Source organism: Crotalus tigris, unplaced genomic scaffold, assembly GCF_016545835.1.
Source record: "Crotalus tigris isolate CLP2741 ecotype Arizona unplaced genomic scaffold, ASM1654583v1 scf7180000018053.2689490, whole genome shotgun sequence".
Classification (NCBI taxonomy): Eukaryota; Metazoa; Chordata; class Lepidosauria; order Squamata; family Viperidae; genus Crotalus; species Crotalus tigris.
This window is the reverse complement of record NW_024096796.1, coordinates 2,183,682-2,205,411: the sequence shown is the minus strand read 5'-3', so window position 1 is coordinate 2,205,411 and position 21,730 is coordinate 2,183,682. Positions and strand designations below refer to the sequence as shown.

Below are 21,730 nucleotides of genomic sequence, written 5' to 3'. Positions count from 1 at the left end.
TTCAAATTAATGTATTTCAATAGTTAATTCAATCAAAACAATCATCAATAACATTTCATCTATATCCTGTATTAAGCTTTACTATTTTCAATTACGATATTCCATTTCGCTACTATAAAAATGTTATTAACACTTCAGGTGTCTCTCCATTCCCTTTTTCCTTGACATAATCAATAATCATTTATTAATATCATTTCTTCTTTTTTCAAAAATCCCTCTTATTCTTCTTTCATTACAAAATAACTATCCTTTCTAACAACAAAAATATTACTCCAAAAATACATTTCTACTCTATTATACTCTATAATCTATCAATCAATCAATATCTATATCAAATGCCTTTAACCCCCCACCCAAAATTGCTATATCCACAACAAACATGTTAATACACAAACAAACATCTTCTTACTAAATTCAGATATTTAATTAATCTTTATTCAATCTAACGTCTTATTTACCCATCTTAAACCATAAGTCAATCCGTATCTAAAAAGCCTTTTAAACCCGTTATGTAGCGTTTTGGATCTTATTCTAGCTTTCTTTTTATGCCAAGTAGATTTCCATAACAGCACCTCTATATCAACAAATAAGTCTCTTTTTGTGCCTTGTGGTATCATTTGGGTCAAGAAAGAGCGTCCCCTTCTCTGTTTTGGAGACCTGACTCCTTTGTAGATAGTCCCTTATTGTTTTAAAGATTCAAGTCTCGACATTTAGATCTGTTGAGTAGAACACTCGATTATATCCAATTTTGTAATTAGTAGTTGATTATCCAAGCTATCATGGTTCTCAATTAGTTGTACTTGTATATCCATTTCTGTTGGTTTTAAGTTTGTGAGTGATTTAATTAAGTCCTTTTTTGTTCATCAGAAATCTCATTAGGTTGTGTATAAAATGAAGTAGAATCTTCTTTAATGTTGATTGGTTCCGCTTCTGTTGTTTTTTGGTCTATAGAATGCTCAGATAGGATCTGGAGATCAGTTTGTAGGTTCAAGGTAGAATTTCTGTTTTTTTATTTCTGTATTACTCTCTTTTATTTGCAAACATATTTGCTCAGTAGCTTCATAATTTTTTTCCAATATAAGTTTGCAATTAAGTTGTGAATAGGGTTTCTCCATTTCAGTAGTGATTAGAAACAGTCCTGTTATCTTTTAGTGGAAGCTGTATTCAAAAAACATTTAGCCAGTGTCCACCCCCACAAATACAGCTGTTGAATTTCTTTGTCTTTTCCCTTTTATGATGATCTGAAGGTCAAAGCCAATCTCAACATCAAACAGAGAAAAAAGACAGTTGCAATTTTAACTTTCTCCACAAGGTGTCCTCAGTAGACTGTAAAATCTCCTCCCAGACACCAAAAATGACGTTAACAAGATCAGAAAAAGAAAAAAAATCTTCACATGTACACTAAATCCAGTAGTAAGTTCAATAATAAAAGTTTTTTCAAGACCCCAAAGTAGATGAAAAAGTAAGAAATAGTCAGTTAAAGTTAATTCAGTCCATTTAAGCTTCTATTCCCAAACTCACAAACGCCACTTTCTTAAAGCAGGGAAATAGTTCCAGAAATGCTTGTTACAGGAAGCAAAAAAGAAAAGAGGACTAAGAGAGGGGAAAAAAAGTCTCACCCGGATCAACCACGGTGGTTCTTGCGCTTAGATGTTCTTCTGACTTCTGGTTACAGCAGCAAAGTGACTGTCCATTTTACTGGCCGATCTTTCCTCCGTCGGCCCTAAGGAGCATTTCTTGGACCGTGGAAGGAGCTGCCGCCCTTCCACAGTCGACGAGGGCCTCCTCAACGGTAGTCACCCCTTCAGGGTGACTTTTCGACCCGATTAAGGGTCTACGGCAGAGGGAAAGCAGCCAGCGAAGAGAGCAGTCTCTTCGCGCAGCTGCAAACACCGCGATCCAGAACTGGAAGTCAAACCACATAGTATTCATGGAAGAAAGGTATACCTCAAACTGTAAAGTGGATGTTATTCTTATGAACAGCTATCAACACTTGTTTTGCATGCAGCAAATGTTTGTTGAAACCATTATGTTGTTTTACTGCCTGGAACTCAGCTTTTAATTTAAAAAAAAGATAGGCATAATAATAGTAACAATAACAATAATCATTTTTAAAACTTGTATGCTGCCCAACTCTTAATGATTCTGAATGGCTCACAACAATAAAAGAAATTACAGTAGAAAATAGATAATAGATAATAGATATAAAATAGATAATACAATAGAAAATAAAAAAATAAAGGTAAAAGATGGCAAAGGTGATGAAGTTAGGATCTTATTTTCCCTGGAGCTGTTAGTAGCACTATTAATGCAAGATAATAAATTAGACTTATGTCACTCTCTGTTTAGGAATATTGTCCTGAGGCAGATCTCTGATTGCTTAAAGTTGCTAAATTTAAAAATCCTTAGTTTAACAGACACAGGCTTGGCCTGTAAACACATGGAAAAACAAGGCAGCTGCAACTAATGGAAACCCATCAAGGTTAGGCATCTATGTGGAGGTCTGTAACGATGCTAAGAAAAAGACTCAGGCATGTCTTGAGCAGAGGTTTTGAAGCTGCATGACACAGCTTCACACAGCTTGACAAATTCTGAGTTTATTGTTTCTTATATACTTTTTACATACATAGGCTTTACCATTAACTGCTGACATTTTACATTTAGAAGTTTAATCTTTAGCTGTTGACATAAAGTAATTGAAAAATTCCTTCATATAAGCAATTATTTTCTAGTAACACATTACCTGTTGAGAGCAGGTAAAAACAAATACAGGTAAATTATAAAAGGAGAAAGAACTGATAAAGACAAGAAGAGATAAAGACAGGAAGAGATAAGGGGGAACTTATTATTTAGGTAGGTAAGATATTAAGTCAAAAGGGGGTGATCTTTTGGCTGCTTCCTTGGGACAAAGGGTATCAAAAGGTTATGAGGTTTGTGGGGGGGCAATGCATGGCAGTTTGCTGCATGTGTAAATTCCTCCACATCTCACCTTTTTCTATTTTATTAATGAAGACATCTTAAGCAGGAGTAGTTAGTGGGTCTTAGCTTAGTATGGAAGATTGCAAGACATCTTATTAAGTAAAGAAAAAAGACATTGAAATAAACAAAAACAGCTGATAAGGATAGCAACTATTATAATGAGATATTGAACAATCTTTCCAAGAAGGCCAATGGGAAGCCATGACCATAGAGCACTCCACCAATTTCCTAAGGTATCAATTTTTAAATCAGAAACCAAATTATGTAAAACATTAATTTGCTTTTGAATAACACCAGATTGATCAGAAACATTGAAATAACAAATAAACTGAAGCTGGGACATACACAGGTATAAGACAGGTAGAGAGTAGATTTTCCATGTCATATGATTCAGAAATACAAAAGTCTGTCACTTGTGTTACATTAGCTAATTGCACCCAAATATTATATTTCATCCGTGATTCTAAAGGATGAGATGGAAGAGCTTCAGCCCCCACGCAGCAATTAAGAAGGAAAGAGAGGCAAAGAATGACTAAGGAATTTGCAGTCAAAACCGCAAATATGGCAGCTCATAAATTCTCTGGTGTAGGTTCTTTTCCCTGTTGCCTCAGAATCTCCTGCGCTTTGAATGTTAGGTTCTTCACATCGCCCCAGGTTGTTGGCTGACTGCGATGGCAAGAGCGAAAGGGATGTTGTGCTGTCTGAAGAGTCACCTGCTTCATTTTCAGTATTGGGTTCTGAACTTGATGCCATGACATCTTTGGCTGGTTGCACACACTGGGCTGGAATCCAGAGAGGGCCTGTAGGAGCAAGCACAGAGCATAGCCTCGCCCCCAAGTTAGTAAGGGAATTGGACCTAGGCAGGTTTTATCAGGCAATTGCTGATAATATACCAATGGATTAGGAAGCACAGCTTTCTGCTGAAAGTGACGCTGGTAGGCAATAGTGTTTTGAAAAGAAATATTTAGCTGGTTTAAAGTTATTAAGACTTTATTGATTTGACACAAATTATCCATGCCAAATTAGGTACCCTTGATCCCTCCTTTTTTAATTGTTTATGAAGGCAGTCCTTAAAGGACCGATACATATGTGAGAAACAAAGGATAGCTGCTGTAAAGTTAAAAACAAAGCCATAAGATTGGAGTTGATCCTGGGCATGATGTAAGCACCTATAAGATTAAAAATAAGTTGGCACACATAACGAGAATCAGAGATTAAGTTAAAAGTCTGTTGAGAAAAGGTGTGGAAAGCTAAAATAGCAGCAGATAATTCTGAGCGTTGTGATGAGGATTGCACTGCAGTGTAGGCAGATGATATAAAATACAGCCTATATAGTCAGCATTGAAGAGATAAGTTATTCTGAAAATAAAATTGAAAATCAAATTTTGGGATAGAAATAACAATATTAATTAAATCAGTCCCATTTCAAGGACAAGCTTGATTGTGTCCTGAGGTTATTTCAGCAACAGCCTGGATAAAAGATAAAACATTTTGTGATGGGATAAGTAAAGCCATCTAGCTTCTAACACAGCTAATACTCCTGTAGGTAGCTTACTAGTAAGAAATATCAAAAGTGTTAAGTGACAAATTTTATATGGAATTCTGTCCACAAATTGAGTACTCAAGAACTTAATTTGTTCAACTGTGGTAAATGCTGCAGGTGGAACTACAAATGAGATCTCCAGGTTGTTTTCCTTTGGTCAATAAGTTAAATTCCAAGTTAATCAAAGATGCAAACAAATTTCTATTAAGTAGGTTAAACATTTACAAAACTTAAGTTTTGCTAGCTGAAACTGCAAGAGCGGGGATTAAATTTCATCTCCATTCGCAAACTGGAATTCTAAGCAGAGAGGGAAAAAAAAGTTTAAAACGAACAGTTTCCCCCCCCCCCTTTCTTTCTTTTGGTCTCTCTTGCTCTTAAAGCAACACAGCCAGTTGAAAAACAAAGAGACAGGAAAAAAATTTTGTTACAAACTTCTCACTACTTCTTTTTGATAACAAAAACTGGAGTATTCCATGGACTAGTGGAAGGGGCAATGTGTTTGGCTTGTAATTGTTCTTGAACAAGAATTTTTAAGGCCTGTAATCTGTACAGAGGAAGAGGCCATTGTTCCACCCAAACAGGGGTAGTAGTTAACCAAGTTAAGGGTAAGGCAGACACTTTATTCATCGAAGGTGACGGTAGCCCCCCATTTACTAAGCAAGTCTCGTCCCCAAAGGTTGACATGAATGTCAAGAATGAAAGGACGAAGTTGAACAGTTACAGTAGAATTAGGAAGACTTGCAGAAAGAAATTGTGTACTTTGTTGTGCACCTTGTCGCCCTCCTACACCCCAGACACTAGAGCATGGGTCAGTGGGCCAAGATGCAGGCCAATCTTTAGCTGAAATTACTGAAACATCAGCCCCTGTATCAATTATGCCCTCAAAAGGCTTACCCTGAAAAAAGACTGTCTGACGGGGTCGCTGGGTGGTGATTGGGGTGGTTAATGCAATTACAACAGGATCTGTGGAACCAAACCCGCTGTCCCCTTGATCCCTATCACGACCCCCTGCAGGGACAAAATAGGGCAAATGGAGTAATTGTGCAGGACTAGTATTACTTGGCAAAGTCTGTGGCATATTAGTCCATAATTGAATAAAGATGACACCTGTATAGTCAGAATCAATTACTCCAGGTATTACAAAAATTCCTTTTTTTTCCCATGCTAGAGCGAGGCAAAATTAATCCAACATATCCAGAAGGGAGAGGTCCAGAAAGTTATGAAGGAACTATTTGTATTTCTCCTGGAAATTTGAAACATACTTCTTGTTGGATAGTTAAATCTATCCCAGCACTCCCTCTAGTGGCAGCAGGGCTATTGTTAATTGTTGATGGAATTACTGAAGGGTCTCTGTTTGGACCGGGGCCAGAGACCGGCCCGCTTTGAAGTTTCCCGACCGACATTCATCAGCCCAATGAAATCCCTTATTACACTTAGGGCATTTTGTTTTTGGACATCTCCCAGCATTATTTTTAAATGGTCGGGAGGCATACTTTCCTCCCCCAGGATTTCTGCAATCCTGTTTAAAGTGTCCAATTTTACCACAATTATAATATTTCCCCTGAGGTTTTGTAAGAGCTGCAACTAAGAGATTAGTTTGAAAAGAAACAGTCCCAATGTCCTGACATGCTTTGATCATTTCTGCTAAATCTGGTTGAGCTCCCAATCCAATGATGGCCCGTTTACATTCAGAGGTGGCATTTTCTTTAGCCAATTTCATAAGCAATTCAGCTTGGGCATCAGGATTATCAATTTGTCATCTCAAGGCATCTTGCAGACGGTTAATAAAATCTGCATATGGTTCATTTGCCTTTTGACGAATATTTGAAAATGCTTGAGATGGTTTCCCAGTTATAGGAACTTTTCCAAAAGCTTTGTAAGCACATTCAGAGGATATTTGAAGAGTAGCTATAGGCAAAACAATTTGTGCATCCACTGGAGTGTAATCATCAGAGCCATATAACTGCTCTGGGAGGTAAGCACCTCCAGAAGTTGCTGCTCTTAATGCACATTGATGTCTAAACTCACTATCCCATACCACATACTGAGCTGGTGTTAATAACATATGAATTGTTGTTTTCCAATCTTCTGGTACCAAAACATGATTCCTCATTGTTGCTTCTAACATACCTTGCACATATGAACTACCTAACCCAGTATCTCTTATACCCTTACGCAATTCTGTTAAGATTGCATAAGAAAGTGGTCGATATTCAACCATTGGGGCTCCATTTGCATCTACCTGCCCAGTCAAATGTACAGGACAAACTGAGAGCATATCTGCTATTTCCTGCATATCTCCCTCTCCTTTCGCCATTTGATTTTCTAATTCATGGCGAATAGAAACATAAGATCTAGAATTCTTTTGCTCTGAAGGTGTTACATCTATCGTGGAAGATATAGGAGCTGATGGAACATGATTAAAACCTGGAGAGGGAGTAGAACTTAATTGTACTGCATCAGCTCCATATTTTTCCACTGCATGGCGACATTGATGCCCACAATGCAAAACATCCACTGAGGCTCGGGGTTCCTGATGAAGGGTGTTACCTATTCTTTCCCAATCCTTAAGTTGGAGTGTCCCCCTTTCAGGATACCAAGGACAGTTTTTTCCTATCTCACTCACCAGCTTCCTAAGCTCCCTTTCAGGCATGGTCATGCCCGATTTGTGTAAGAGAAACTTTAAGTCCCTTACATGCTTTTGCTGATAGTGAGATATATCGCAGCCCATACTTACAGTTTGAGAAATCTCGCAGGACGAGAAGACGAGAAGGTGCACCAAGGGGTCTGTTCCAGATGACTGTAAATATGTTGGTTGCTGCTTTCCCTCGGAAGGGGATGTCCCAGTTCAAGGTGCCATTTGTAACGATGCTAAGAAAAAGACTCAGGCATGTCTTGAGCAGAGGTTTTGAAGCTGCATGACACAGCTTCACACAGCTTGACAAATTCTGAGTTTATTGTTTCTTATATACTTTTTACATACATAGGCTTTACCATTAACTGCTGACATTTTACATTTAGAAGTTTAATCTTTAGCTGTTGACATAAAGTAATTGAAAAATTCCTTCATATAAGCAATTATTTTCTAGTAACACATTACCTGTTGAGAGCAGGTAAAAACAAATACAGGTAAATTAGAAAAGGAGAAAGAACTGATAAAGACAAGAAGAGATAAAGACAGGAAGAGATAAGGGGGAACTTATTATTTAGGTAGGTAAGATATTAAGTCAAAAGGGGGTGATCTTTTGGCTGCTTCCTTGGGACAAAGGGTATCAAAAGGTTATGAGGTTTGTGGGGGGGCAATGCATGGCAGTTTGCTGCACGTGCAAATTCCTCCACAGAGGTCATTTTTGGAATTCTATATTTGACCAGTATAAAACCTAAAATACCAGTAGAAAAGATCAGGCTTGTAAGGTCCATGAAGGAAGGACAAGATGTAATGCCAGTAATAATGAATTCTCAAATTTAATTTCGCTTATGCAGGATAAAAGTATTTGGATCTTTCAAAACTGTCAAAATAATGTACAGTAGACTCTTTTATTTGGGATGTTTCAGAAGCTTTTCTTAAGGGAGATGGAGATATCACATTTCCTCATCATTAAACTGCAATATTTTGTCACAGTTTTATTTTAATGATTTTCTCTCAATTAGTAAATAAACTGCAATAACTGTAGTCATGAATTATAATTAAATATTGCTTGTGTGTGATTTCACTAGTGAGGAATACAGAATTGTCCCTCCCCGTAACTTGTCTGTCCCATTTAACTGTCCCATTTCTTAGAAGCTAAGTGGTGTCTTGATGTAGCATTCAAGCATTATAACTATTCATGTAATCCTTAAAAAAGAATAGTCCTCGAAATACATTTTCCTTTACTTGCAACAATGCCTTGCAATGTTGTAATCCTTGTCAGTTGTTGCTTATAGAGAGAAACTCTATAATTAAGTAACTATAGTTATTGTAAATGGAAAAAACTCAGATTTGAATTGTTACTACTTATCTATTGTAAAAATTGTAAAATATTTTTATTTATCTTTTCCAAACATAATGGTTAACAGTAAATACAATATTTCATTAAAATACATTAGAATAGCACTCATAATCCTAACATAGAGATGACATCAGTAATAAATAAAAATTAGATTAGACTTGAATTAGGGATTAGGATTAGGAATGCAGTTTCAGCCAAGAAGACTATATCCCAAAGATGCATTGGAATTACCCATTCCATTTATAATGGGTACAAACTAAACTTCTTACATACATTAAAGTTAATTTCTAAGGATGAAGCCAGCACTTTGAATAAATGTTATTTAAAACAACAATGTTTAGTATCTCTTCCTGCCAACAATATTGAGAATCTGCAGCAAAGGTCATTTTCAATACTTGTCCTAAAACTTTTTCCTGGCTGAGTAGATGTGCATTTTTCCCCTCTTTGAACTGGCAGAAAAGTAGAAACTCTGCTTTCCTACAGCTGAGTTTTATTTTACCTCAGCAGTGAGCCTGGGAAATGGCACTGTCCTTCCATTTGATGTGGGAGAGTTTGGCTTGGCAATTGGTGGTTTCTTGGCTTCATACAAATCTATATCTGTTTGCTGGCAGCTGAAACAACCAGTAACTGCTCTCCATGCTATGTATATAGGGGGGACTGGTCATCTCCAAGTGTTTACCCACTTTGTACACCTCTATAAACTTGAACAAACTTTAGGGTTTTTTTCTAATAGGACTATCAGTTTCCCAGGAGATCCTTACTCCAATGTTGGGGGTGGGGGAGGCCCAAACCAGAGAAACTGTACCCTTAATCAAAAGTACCTCTATATCATAAGATCAATATTCCCCTGTAAAGAAAAAAATGGGAAGGTGGTCATTTTAGATGAGCTCTTCACTTATCCTCTGCCCTTCCCCTTTCTTTGTCTCTCTCACCCATCCACACTCACTCATGCAACATGCTGGCTCTAGCCTTGCTTCAGCCAGTGCTCCCTTCAATGGCTCCCTTCCACTGGCTAGTCAGCTGGATATTAATAGTCTTATGTAAAACAAATAAACAAACAACAATTAAGCTAATGAAGCCCAGAAAAAAAGGCAGATATCTCTTATCATATAGAAGAAAGTACCCATTGAATGGATATGAAAAGATGTGCTTCCAGGAGAATGACATGGCTAATGGGAACTGGGCAAGATCCAGTCCCTGATGAGGTAGGTCATTCAACTATATAATCAGTTTATGAAAAGATTTGTAACAACAAAAGAAAAATGCCAGTTTAAAAACAGAATAATTAAAATCAACTTTAAACTGTTTCTGCAGCAGGGTTAAGGAAGCAATGTTATGAGGCCCCATTCCTTAAAAAAGCAAGACATCTTTGTGTCTTAACCCACATGAACTGTCTCAAGATACTGCGAAAGGAAGCGTCTCATTATTTTCAAGAAACATCTCTCTGTACAAAGTGATATAGTATATAGCTCTTTAAAGCTGACACCCAGCTTGGTGCTGAAGTACTCTTATGTATGATGATGGGCTTGGAAGTGTACACCCAAGCATCATTACAAGAGGCTTACGACTTTGCTTTTAGGGTTCCTAATGTCGTGCAATATATGCACTATTCCTGGATTGTACTTATGTAATCACACAACATTGTCATTCTTCAGCAGTTCCACTGATCTGACTTCTGCCTCAGCTACAATCACTTAATTCTGTTTTCCAAGAGAAGCACCAAAGCTCTGCTCTTTTTTCCACTGGCAGGAAATCCCACCCTCTTTTTTGTACTTTCCTGTGCTCCCTTCCTCTCTCTGTATAGGAAGCTTCATTCTAACGTTTCTCAGCTGTTTTAACCTAAGCAAAAGGGTGGTCCCTGGTGCTTTTGCAACCCCCTAATGCAAACATTCAAATTGTTCAAACACACTAAATATCGCATTTGTAGATAGGTACTGGAGGGAAGTGATTTCTGCACCATCCTATAGATAACGTTGAACTGATTTCTTCACAGGTGTCCTCCACATTTAAAATTCATCAGTGGTTTGGTTGACCATAGATGAACTTGAAATAAATTGTGAGGGTTTAGGAAATGAAAATAATGGTGGTATGAAAAGAATAATAGTAGCCATGATAGCCCTTGGGAGAAGAATAAGTTGAAAATAAAATTATATCTGTTTGTGCATGAGGGTCAAATCTTTGAGCTGGACCCGATCCGGAAATGGACACTACAAGGATTGCAGGAATACTACTTATTGTTGTAGGGTATAATAACAGAACATTGAGACTCTGCTAGAGTTTCCCTCTGGTCCCTTTTATATCAAGCAGAATCAAGACAGGGTTGTTTTGAGTCTCTTTCTCACATTCCTTCCTTTCCTAGGACCGAGTTGCCTTTTATTTTCTGTTAATGTCTCTGTAAACCCACTTGCCTACTTTTGTCAAAGCTTCTTTCCACATTTCTATCCAACCAGTGAGTAAGGCCCTAAAAACCTAGCTGTGTTCCTGAATGTGAATGCTGAATTTGTCAAGGGCTCTGTTTCTGGCTTTATTGCTAACTGGCCAATTATGTTGGCTATGTATGTTTATTTTGATTTTTATTGGTTTTTTTGTTATTTAGTTTTTTAATTGTGGTATATTTTTGAATTATAGTCCTTGATTGAGATGGGTGGCTATGGAAATTGAATAAATAAATACAAATACATTTAAAAACTGTATCTTAACTTTTGAGTCACATGTGGTTTACAATTTGGAGCATAGCAATATATACTATTTATGTTATTCTGTTTTGTTTGTCTTGGATTATGGAAAAATGGTGAACCATAAAGGTTTGCTTTAAAATGCTTTCTAGGATTATCCAAGCATATTATTCTACTACAATTGAGAAAGCAGATGCTAAGAGAAAAGGAAATGTATGTAACAGGTGATCTCTACATACAACTATTACACTCTGTTGCCCTTAGGCAGGATGGCAATCCACATTCATACTGTTGACTTCTGTGTGTTGAATGGGGAAGGAAGGCATTTTGCCTCAGTATAAACTTGACTAATTCTTTTCACTTGAACCCATGTATATATATGTGGTCACTGTTAAAGAAGTTTGAATTACAAGAGTGAACAGATTATGCAAACTCTCCAGTTCTCCAGATATTTGCCTATACTTTTTTAGCCTTTTGGTTGATTCTTATCCAAATACTTATCAAATGTTATAGTGAAAGGGGAAAAATATTCTCAGGGATTTGGATATGAAAGAGTTAATCATTTTAGATACTGAGCAGAGTCCAGCAATACCTGGAAGTTTCAAACAAAGCATCCAGTCAGGAGCAGAAAGTTTTTCCCTCTCTGTCAGATAAACTTTTAAACATTTATATTAACGATTGATCTGAGCCATTTTTTGTGTTTTGCTGCTGTTTTAGTCTACCTGGGTGTATATGCATCTAGTCTTTGATACTGACAGGAACGCCTATTCTCCTTTCTCTATCATCCTTTCAGTGCTAAATTAGTCCTTCCTTCCTTCCTTCCTTCCTTCCTTCCTTCCTTCCTTCCTTCCTTCCTTCCTTCCTTCCTTCCTTCCTTCCTTCCTACCTACCTACATGGAGGAAAATTGCCTCTGAATAAAAGTAATGACTGCAACCCATTCCCCAAACCACTGTGGGAGGTTGCAATAACAGGAATTGTGGGGAAAAGACTTAGGGACCTTTGTTTAAAGAGCTGGAGAGGCCAACCCATCACATGCATGTGAACGTGTGCATATATGCATGTGCTCTATTACAGTTGTAGATTTCATATTATTAGTTATGTCACTGCTATTGTATGTCAATACAGAATGAAATATTAACATAAGAGATTTAAGATGTGCCTGTTCATTATTTTTCTCCAGGGAGAGATTGTTTTTATCTCTCTGTCATTTCATTTCAGATTTTGTTCGCTATTTCAAAAATCTCATTTGGGATGAAAAGTGCAATATATACATGCTTTCAGAAAAAAAACAAGACTGTTCCTGAGCAGTTTTGAAAATGTTTTCTAAATACCATTGCCTTCTATAAAGCAAAAAGCTTTAGAGAGGCAGCATGTTGGATATTCAAGATAACTTTTATGTTTGATTGCTGCTGTTTTTATCATTACTATTAATCTGGGTGGATTTTGTTCTGTAGTACTGAATTATTAAAGAAAAAAGACATCCAGTGGACATAAACTGTGTGATGTTGAAGAGAAATAAGTGGCTTTTTAAAGGATTTAGTCCTCCTCCCTGCACTCAATGCATTTTTCATTCCTATCTTTTGATGTTTGACAGCTACGTGCCAACCCTATCAGGGCCCCACAGGAGAAGCTGTGGATCCCTGCTCTTAGAAATATTAGCAGGGACTCCTTGCTCAAAGCATGTTGATGTTTAAAAGGTGAATTCCTTCTTCATCACGGAATACAATTTTTGTATACATATCTTAGTTCCAAAAATTTTTAAAACCAACTTCACAGTTGCTTTAGAAAAACATTGGAAAAATGGCAGAATGGCATGTTAATTTTTTTTCTCATATTGTGAGTAAAATAGATACTCAAAAAGGTGGCATGTTACTCTCCTATTTTCTGTTACATTTATTGTACTATTATAATGCCTTGGTAAGGCCACACTTGGAATACTGCATCCAGTTTTGGTCACCACAATGAAAAAAAGACATTGAGACTCTAGAAAGAGTACAGAGAAGAGCAACAAAGATGATTAGGGGACTGGAGGCTCAAACATATAAAGAATGGTTGCTGGAATTGGGTATGTCTAGTTTATTGAAAAGAAGGACAAGGAGTGACATGATAGCAGTGTTCCAATATCTCAGGAGTTGTCACAAAGAAGAGGAAGTCAAGCTATTCTCCAAAGCACCTGAAGGCCGGACAAGAAGTAATGGATGGAAACTAACCAAGAGAAGCAACCAAGAACTAAGGAGAAATTTCCTGACAGTTAGAACAATTAACCAGTGGAACAACCTGCCTCCAGAAGTGGTGAATGCTCCAACACTGGACGTTTTTAAGAAGAGACTGGACAGCCATTTTTCTGAAATAGTATAGGGTTTCCTGCCTGAGCAGGGGGTTCGACTAGAAGACTTCAAAGGTCCCTTCCAACTCTATTATTATTATTATTATTATTATTATTATTATTATTATTATTATTATTATTAAAAAATAATGATGAAATCTATTAGTGAATTCTAAGGTTTTGTCAACTATTTTCTGATAAGAGCATTCTTAATTTTAAAAAAAACTGCATGAAAGAAATCTTCAAAAGCTAAACTTTTTCCTAGCGCTGAGGTATGGGATATATTTTCCTCTGGAAAGTTTTACTTGAAATACAGGTGTCTTAAAGAAACAGACATCAACATATGAATATGTTGCCAACCTTAGTAAATCTTTGTTGCATCTTTCCTCAAGTCTTAAATATGCTCTTCAGATACACCTGAAGCTCTCCACACATGCTAAGTTTGTTGGAGTCTCTTCTATGTTTCTTTGCAGTCCGGAGAGACGGAGCATAAGAACTGCTGAACCTCCCTGTTGCATTATGCTGTCAAACTATTAATATGTGCCCCTTTGTTTGTTTGTTTTAAACATCCTTTGTAGAGGAAACTTTTTAATCCCCCCCTGAGATCTCCAATATGAAATATATATTGGAGTAATGAGGTTATCCTGCATCCATAATCACATTGTTCTGGTGAGCTGTTTTTTTTTTGTCTCTCTAAATTTGATCACCTCTAAATGCATTGTTATAGGATGGACTGTGGTAGCTTTGCAGGATAGTGTCATTGCTTCAGGGTTAGCTTATTCTAGATACAAACCAGGATCGTATGTGGAAGTGCAGGCTAGTCCTCTTAATATTTACTTACAGGCATGCTGCTCCCTTCATTCTGTTTAATTGCTGTCTGCTGATGAGGGAGCTGCCAGTGAAACAACTCTCTCTCCTCTCTCCAAGCCTTTTGGAACTGCTTCAAACTTTTTTATTATATCCTCTCCTTCCCACTGCAATTTAAGCTCTCTCTGTCCTGTCCTTGGTTTGGTTAATCCCTTGGAATCAGCTTAGAAATAAGCCTGCTTCTGCAAATTTGAGCTGAGGCATTTTCAACAGTCAGCATGGGAGCCTCCCTGGTGGACCCCTATGATGTCAGGTTGCATCGTGCAGGCAGTTGGCAACGCGGAGGAGAGGAATCCCACACAGCTCTTAGATAGCAGGATCTGGTGGCCACTGCCCTGTGCGTAACTGCCTGGTGCAGCTGACTCTCCCTTTTCCTTCTCAGCAGCAGAGCCTCCTGGCTCTCCATCTGCCTGCCTGCATGAGGACCCAGCAGTATTCCAGCTGCGAATCTGCTGGTGCAGATAGTGGAGCCAACTGTAGTAGCAGTGGAAGCTCTGGCCTCTCCCCAGGTTCAGATTCAGAGAGCAGTGGAGTGGTGTGTGGTGGTAGCAGTGGGATGCGAGGGGTCCTTTCCAGATACTGGAGTCTAGAAAGTCTTCATTCTACTTCAGGTAAGAACAGCTAAAGGGTGGCTGTCTGGTACCTTGGGGAATAGAAAGGGAAGCAAGGGAGCATTTGCTTGAAATGGGGATGTACAACATGGGAGGTAAACAAATACATTAAAGAAAATGTTAACAAGCTTTATTCCTGTGCCTTTTACTACTGAAAGCCTGATTCTTCTTCTGGAATGAAGAGTACAGAAAAGGAGGGATGTGGAAGCTGGTAGCAGGCTGCATATGTGCTCAGTCACTTTCTCTTTCTACAGTGGCAAAGTTACTGTGAAATCCATAATACAGCACATTTTCTCTCTTATGAAATGTCATTGAAGATTAGCAAGGCTTATTACTGCATGCCACAGTCTGATTTGGATTTTTTTTTGTCTTACTTGAGAAATATTTCTTATTCATCTTTTAAGTACTATTAAGTACTACTTCTATTTCACTGCTCTTACTCCGTCTTTTCTGTTTCTGCCATTCAAGGGATGTAAACAATGTTCAGAGATGAAAACTCTGAATGTAAATGCATTAGAGAGAATTGTACCCATCGTTTTTTGACTGTTGATGTTTGAATAGTTTCTTATCATGGCTTTCTAATTACGCTTTTTAGATAGACTTATCAGTTTCAACTAGTCTGTACTTGACATAAACAACTTTCTTCAGGATAGTTTGGATACCAGTATTCAAATACATCAAACGATTAGTTCTGCTCTGGCATATTTGCTGTGTTCTATCAGAAAAGCTTAAATTCCTGAAAACATTCTATTTAGCTGATACAATTTAAAAGACTTTTGAAAGGATTGCTGCTATTTTATATAGCATTATGTTTCTAATTCCTATTTAAATGACAAACCTTTTCTAATTTATAAAGATTAAATAACCTCACATCTTTTTGTGTTCTATATGGTATTACGATGCCCTGAAGAAATAAAATACATGGGCAGATGCTAGATACTAGACTATGATTATTATACCTCTTCAATGGGACCTGAAAAACTATGTCATAGCGTGAATGTTGTAGCATGGCATGCTGATGTTCAGGATTGCATCCATTTGATTACTTTCCCCTCAGCAATGGTCAATTGACATTTCATGGCTTCTGAGATTATTGATTGCTCACTGCACTGTTTTTAAAGTAATTTCTTATAAGCTGTTTCTCCAAATATTTATATGTTTATCTTCTGGAAACCTTCTTCAAACCTGCCAAAATCTCTATCTTGTTCATGGATGGTACTGTTTTGGCAATGAAGCAATAGAGCCTGGGTAATATAATTAGCAGAAATTATGGCATCAGAATGAAAACTTCCTTGGCACATGAAGGCCCACAGTTTTCTTGAAACATTATCAATATCTACATTGCAATTAATGTATGTATTGTAGCAGCAACATTTATGATAAGTTTCTGCTATGGCTTTGGTCTAAATATCACAATATGATACAGAAAGGCTCACTTTGCTACTCTGTTATGGAAACTGCCAGGATTTTAACTGCCCCCATGCTCTTATCTATAAGGATCCTTGTTGCAGTCTCATGTTGGTTCACATTAGCCACGCCTCATGTTTTGATGATGACATAAATAAAAATATTATGTTTCTTCATTGTGTTGTACCAAATAATACTTTGTTGTGTGGGTGTGTTGTGGGTGTGTATTATTCATTCATTTCTGGTGGTGTTTCCCTGATACCGGTGAAAAATGCTTTGCTTGCCATTATTAGTGTAACTATCTTCCTCAGATGGGTTTCCTCCAGATGAATGAAATGATACCAGTCTTAGGAAGGCTGCATTAATGCAGGTCCCACCTATCACTATACAAAATAAATAAAAATAATGTAAAGCATTTTCACATTCCATATAGCCATTGTGAAACCTTGTAAACTTTGTCAGGATAATTTCTTTTTCTCTTAACTTTCAGTTTCTTGAAGTAGCTGTTGTCAATGGTAAATTGACTGAACAATCACACTTCAAAGACACCCAGAAGGGAGGCATTTCTGTAGTTATCTAAAACAGCATCCCATAGTTTGCTAGTGACAATCAGATGAATAGAAAGGCTCTACTACATTATATAGATATATTTTAAAAACTGGGAAAGAGGCTAAAACTGCCCCCATGCCCCTATATTTCACCTTATATTTTATCAGCTTGTATTATTTTGAATTGGAAAGAATTCAGCAATTATATTTCTACTAGCACTAACTGGCATAAACCTGTGCAGAAATAATGTGTTTAGCCGTAGAAATATTTTAAAGTTGAATATTCTACTTACTAATATTTAGTAAGTAGAAAGGCTCATGCTCAGATTGAAAACATAAGCATTCTATAATTTAACTTTATCCTCTATTACTGTCCCAAATGTATTGCCAGTTAGCTTTATTGCATTCTTTCTCCCCTCCGCTTCACTGATTTTTTTCTCCTTGTATTTTGTTGAAACTATAAAGCCACAAATTTTGTTATAATTTTATAGGAAAATTGGGCTAGTTCCTTGATCATTTGAACTCCACCACATATGCTTTCCTTAAGAAAATGAAATTGAATGTAATCTCTTAGAACTCTTATCAGTTCAATAGTCATTTTGTTTGAAAAAACACCTGGCAGGCTGCCCAGGACCGCTGGAGAGATTGGAGTTGACAAAAGGTGCTGCTGTGGCATTGTGATTATTTATTCTCACTCAGTTTCAGATGGCTCTTGCTAATGTTTCATTTCTTGTGTATATACTGATTTTGCCTTCCCATATTATACATGTTGGCTTATTCCCCAGCATTCAACTGAGGTCTTCTCTACCTGTGAAGATTCACCAGTATAGACTATGGAAAAGACATGTGAAAACTGATGCAAAACAATACAATCGGTATGTTTGACTTTTGTGTTGCTGAACCAGATTGATCTGGTTTCCAGAATGCTTGAAGAGGGCTGTTAGATTAATTTAAATGTCATCATTTTGAATAATATTCCCATGCTTGGCAGAGATGAAAAGAAATTGGAGATGTTCTAGCAATTTTACCAATGTTGGAATTCTCTGAATAGCAGAGTGAGGCAAGTATTCTGATGCCTTTCAGAAAAATAACTAGCAATATTTCATCAATCCTTGTAATTTTTCAAGGCACATTTTTCATGAGAAAATTGGTAACACATGGCTGGCCTTATTTCTGTTTGGTCTAAAAGAGTTTCTTTCTAGACATTTTGTCTATCTCGAAGTATGATGTTTATAGAACTCAGGGACTATGAAGCACTATTTAATTGTCTTTGGGGCATTGGAGTCATGTCTTCAGAAAAAAGTTTCAAGGAAGATGAAACAGGAAGAAAATAAAATAGGCATTCAATCTCATTTCAAAGCAACAAGTACACCATCACATATATCACAGCATACATTTTAGGCTTAATCTGAAAAACATGCTAAAGAGTATTGGTGGAATGTTGATCTACTCTAACTTATTCTGATACACTTCTTAAATCTTCTTCTCCCAACTTGCATTAATGTTTGAATCTCCAGAGAGATAAGTTTTTCTAAATTTCTAGTCTGAGGATGGTATTAATTCTTAATCTGTTTAAAATAATGGATTTCTCCATTATAATATACTGACTTTTATATCAAAACGCAACAATTTATTTTATCAGATTCATATCCTGTCTTTCATTCAGGTTTACGTAGTCCTCTTTCCTCCTTTGTTTCATCACAGCAACTCTTTAAGGCAGGCAAGGCTGAAATTCCAGAGGTCATCCAATGTATTGCTTGAGAGGGGTCTCGTGCTCCCTTAACTATTACTGTACATTATTTGATTGATTACATGCCATCAAGTGGTAGTAATCTCTTAGTGATGACATAGATAGATTTTCTCCATGATGACCATCCCTAACCTAGTCCTTCAGCTTTTTCAATGATGTCCCCATCGCCTTATAACAGACTCAGTCTCTTGCTGTTGGTCATCCTCTTTCCTTCCGTCTTTTCCAGTTTTAGAAGCTAGGTCTTAAAATAATCTGTCTGAAGTAATTTATATCAAGGTGTTATCCAACCTGAAATTAAATGAAATTTAAAAAACAGCTGCTGTTCTGAAGATATAGGTAATTGATGCTTATTTTAGGAAACCATTAAGGGTCTTTATTTCCATTTCTTAAGGAATATAATTCAAAACAATATACAAACTCCATAGTGCTTCAAATTGTTTGCTCTGTAGGAATTTTATTTAACGCACATATATTTTATTACTTTTTAAATATATATATATTATTAAAACTTTTAAGAAAGAAGATAAAAATCTAATAAAAATTAATGTAGAGTGAGGGAAAAGGGCAAAGAAAAAGATCAGAGAAAGAGCTAAAAGAGCAAAAGCAAAGAAAGGAAGAAAGTACAGACAAGTAGCTTCTGATTCTCTTTACAGCAATTATAAGTACAGTTATAAAATTACCTCTTGCTCTAGGTTGCAGCATAACTCCATTTTTATATAATCCTGTCAATCAATTTTATAACTCATAAATTCATTTTTTCTGTTTCACACAAAAAGTTTATAACAGGTTTCCAGTCATCAATAAACACAGACATTGTCTTTTCTCTAATCAAAGAAATCAACTTGGTTGTTTCTGCAAGTTGTGTAATGTTCACCAACCATTTCTTCCATTGTGCGTAGTACCGAGTCTTTCCATTTCTGTCTAAACTATGGTGCCCATGCTGGTGTTTTTCCCTGTAATTCTTGATCATGTATCCTACCTTAGCTATGTATTGGCTTTGATTTTTGAATCCAATTTACAAGTAGGAGTTGAACTTAATGAGATAAACCACATTGTCTCATTCATTCATGACTTGATGAAAGCCACCAAAATAGAACTTCACAACACCCAGTCAATCTTATCCACTGTTGGAAAAGAGAGATAAGTCCCACCCAAAAGCAATTATCATAATGTGCTGCTGATTAAAACAAAACATATTTTTCTACTGAATAGAGGTAATAGTTCTGGCAAGGGTGAAACATTATTCCTGGCACTCCACTTCCACATAGCATCCTCTAACCTAAAAATAGAAGAGACAGAAAGTTGCAAGGTCAGTATTTATCACCATGTCATAGAGGATAGAGCTAGAAAAATGATGGGGAAGTCGGGAATCTTCTGAAGAGGAAAGGAAAGGAAAGGAAAGATGGTGAATCTTTTAAGATGAAAATTTTATCCTTATGATGTTAGAAATTGTTAATTCAAAAGTTTGTCTTACCAGCAAGGTAACTTTTAGTATGCAGTATTTGGATCAGAAGCTGATAAGATTATTTTAGATTCTTGTATCTCTCAGCTCTCCCTAAAGGAACTGTGCCTTTTCCTACGCTTGCACCATATCTCTGCATGTTCAAGAAAATATATCTTTGAATTAATAAGGTGGTGGCCATACATGATTTGAGTAATTTTATTTAAAATTTTGATGTGCATAATATGTTTGAATTTTTAATTTGGCCTATCTTGTCCTGAAATCCCTAGCACTTGTAAACAATCTCGGTTCAGACAATTCATATCTGACAATCAACTGATTTTGGTAAATCCTTCTGCTTCTTGAATTCTTAACATAAACTTACAGTATTTGTTTCCTACAAACTATCATACTAAAAGCAATATAGTTGGCTTGCACAAATGGAATCTACTACTGAAAATACTTTCTCAAAATATCCCAATGAATGGCAGATTCAGAGCTTGAATGGAGGATATTTTCCTATTTACAACAAATAATACAAATAAAACTGCAATTATCTTATTTAACACAACTATTCATTTTTTCTCTACTGTATGCTACCAAAGTGATTAATCATAGTTGATTCATATAAAAAGACATTTTTGTGTGTACATTTGTAGAGAATCTAATTTTTAACAGCAGCACTCCTCAACAATAACATTTCCATTATGATAAGGCATGAAGAACACAAAGAAAATACACATTTTTAATCCAGAAGTGGATCCTTCTCCAACTTTGCTTCTAGTAATGCAGACAGGAATATTACATTTGGACAGCTCTTTTGTAAAGATTTTGATTTAAATATATGACAGAGTGGAGAGTGATTTTTTCCTGTTTTTTAATATATCTTTTCAATTTGTAAATAATATTATCAGTACCACAATAAAGTACTAGTCATAAGCTTTATTTTACATTCTTAGCAATTATACAGATTAGGCATGTGAAATATTCAGGATCAGAGAGTCAAGAATTCAAGAAAACAAGCAAAATAACTATATTCCCGGAATAACTCTCAAAATAAATAAGCATATGGCAAGCCTGTGTTCCCTTGGCCAGCATCCTGCAGGCCACAGAATTTGCTGAACTTCCCTTTTGGAATTGGAGGAAACTTCTGACTTCAGACAGGGCCTCTGATCTTCGATATTCCCTTGTCTTTTGCTGAACCTGGTAAAATAGGAACTGGTAATACCGAGACTAAAAGGACCAAGGCCTCCAATTGAAGTAGATGTTAACATGAAAATATTGGGGGGGGGGAGGAGAAGATGAGAATTTTAACTCTGGAGAAATGCATATATACTGTTGACTCCAAATTCTTTCCTCTGTAGTGCACAATCATCTCTTGTATTTGAGGCTTCATTCTTTTCTGTCATAAGAGTTCTGATCTAGAAGAGACTCATGCCCTAGAGTCCTCTGTCAAGTCACACCAAGTACTGCATAATGACAGGAGATCTGTGATTTGGTACCAAGTTTTAATATGAAGCCTGACACCAGAGGCCTCGAAGACAAACTTTTTCCTATGTTGGAAATCTCAACTTTGGAAAGCCTCCAAAGAAA

At 36.6% G+C, this 21,730-nt stretch overlaps 1 protein-coding gene across 6 annotated transcripts in view; it reads left to right on the top strand.

Annotated features, from left to right (window-relative positions):
- Positions 1–21,730, top strand: part of ARHGEF4 (Rho guanine nucleotide exchange factor 4) — a 138,529-nt gene that overhangs the window by 43,665 nt on the left and 73,134 nt on the right. Inside the window, exons 1-2 of one of the 6 annotated variants that reach the window (XM_039347167.1) lie at positions 14,464–14,991; positions 17,732–17,821. The exons of 3 other annotated variants lie outside the window; for them this stretch is intronic. In XM_039347167.1, the coding sequence (XP_039203101.1) occupies positions 17,803–17,821 (19 nt within the window). In that variant the 5' untranslated portion in view covers positions 14,464–14,991; positions 17,732–17,802. Of the gene's footprint in view, positions 1–14,453; positions 14,992–17,552; positions 17,822–21,730 lie in introns of those variants that run through there. 2 more of the 6 variants (XM_039347166.1, XM_039347168.1) reach the window with 2 other exon arrangements.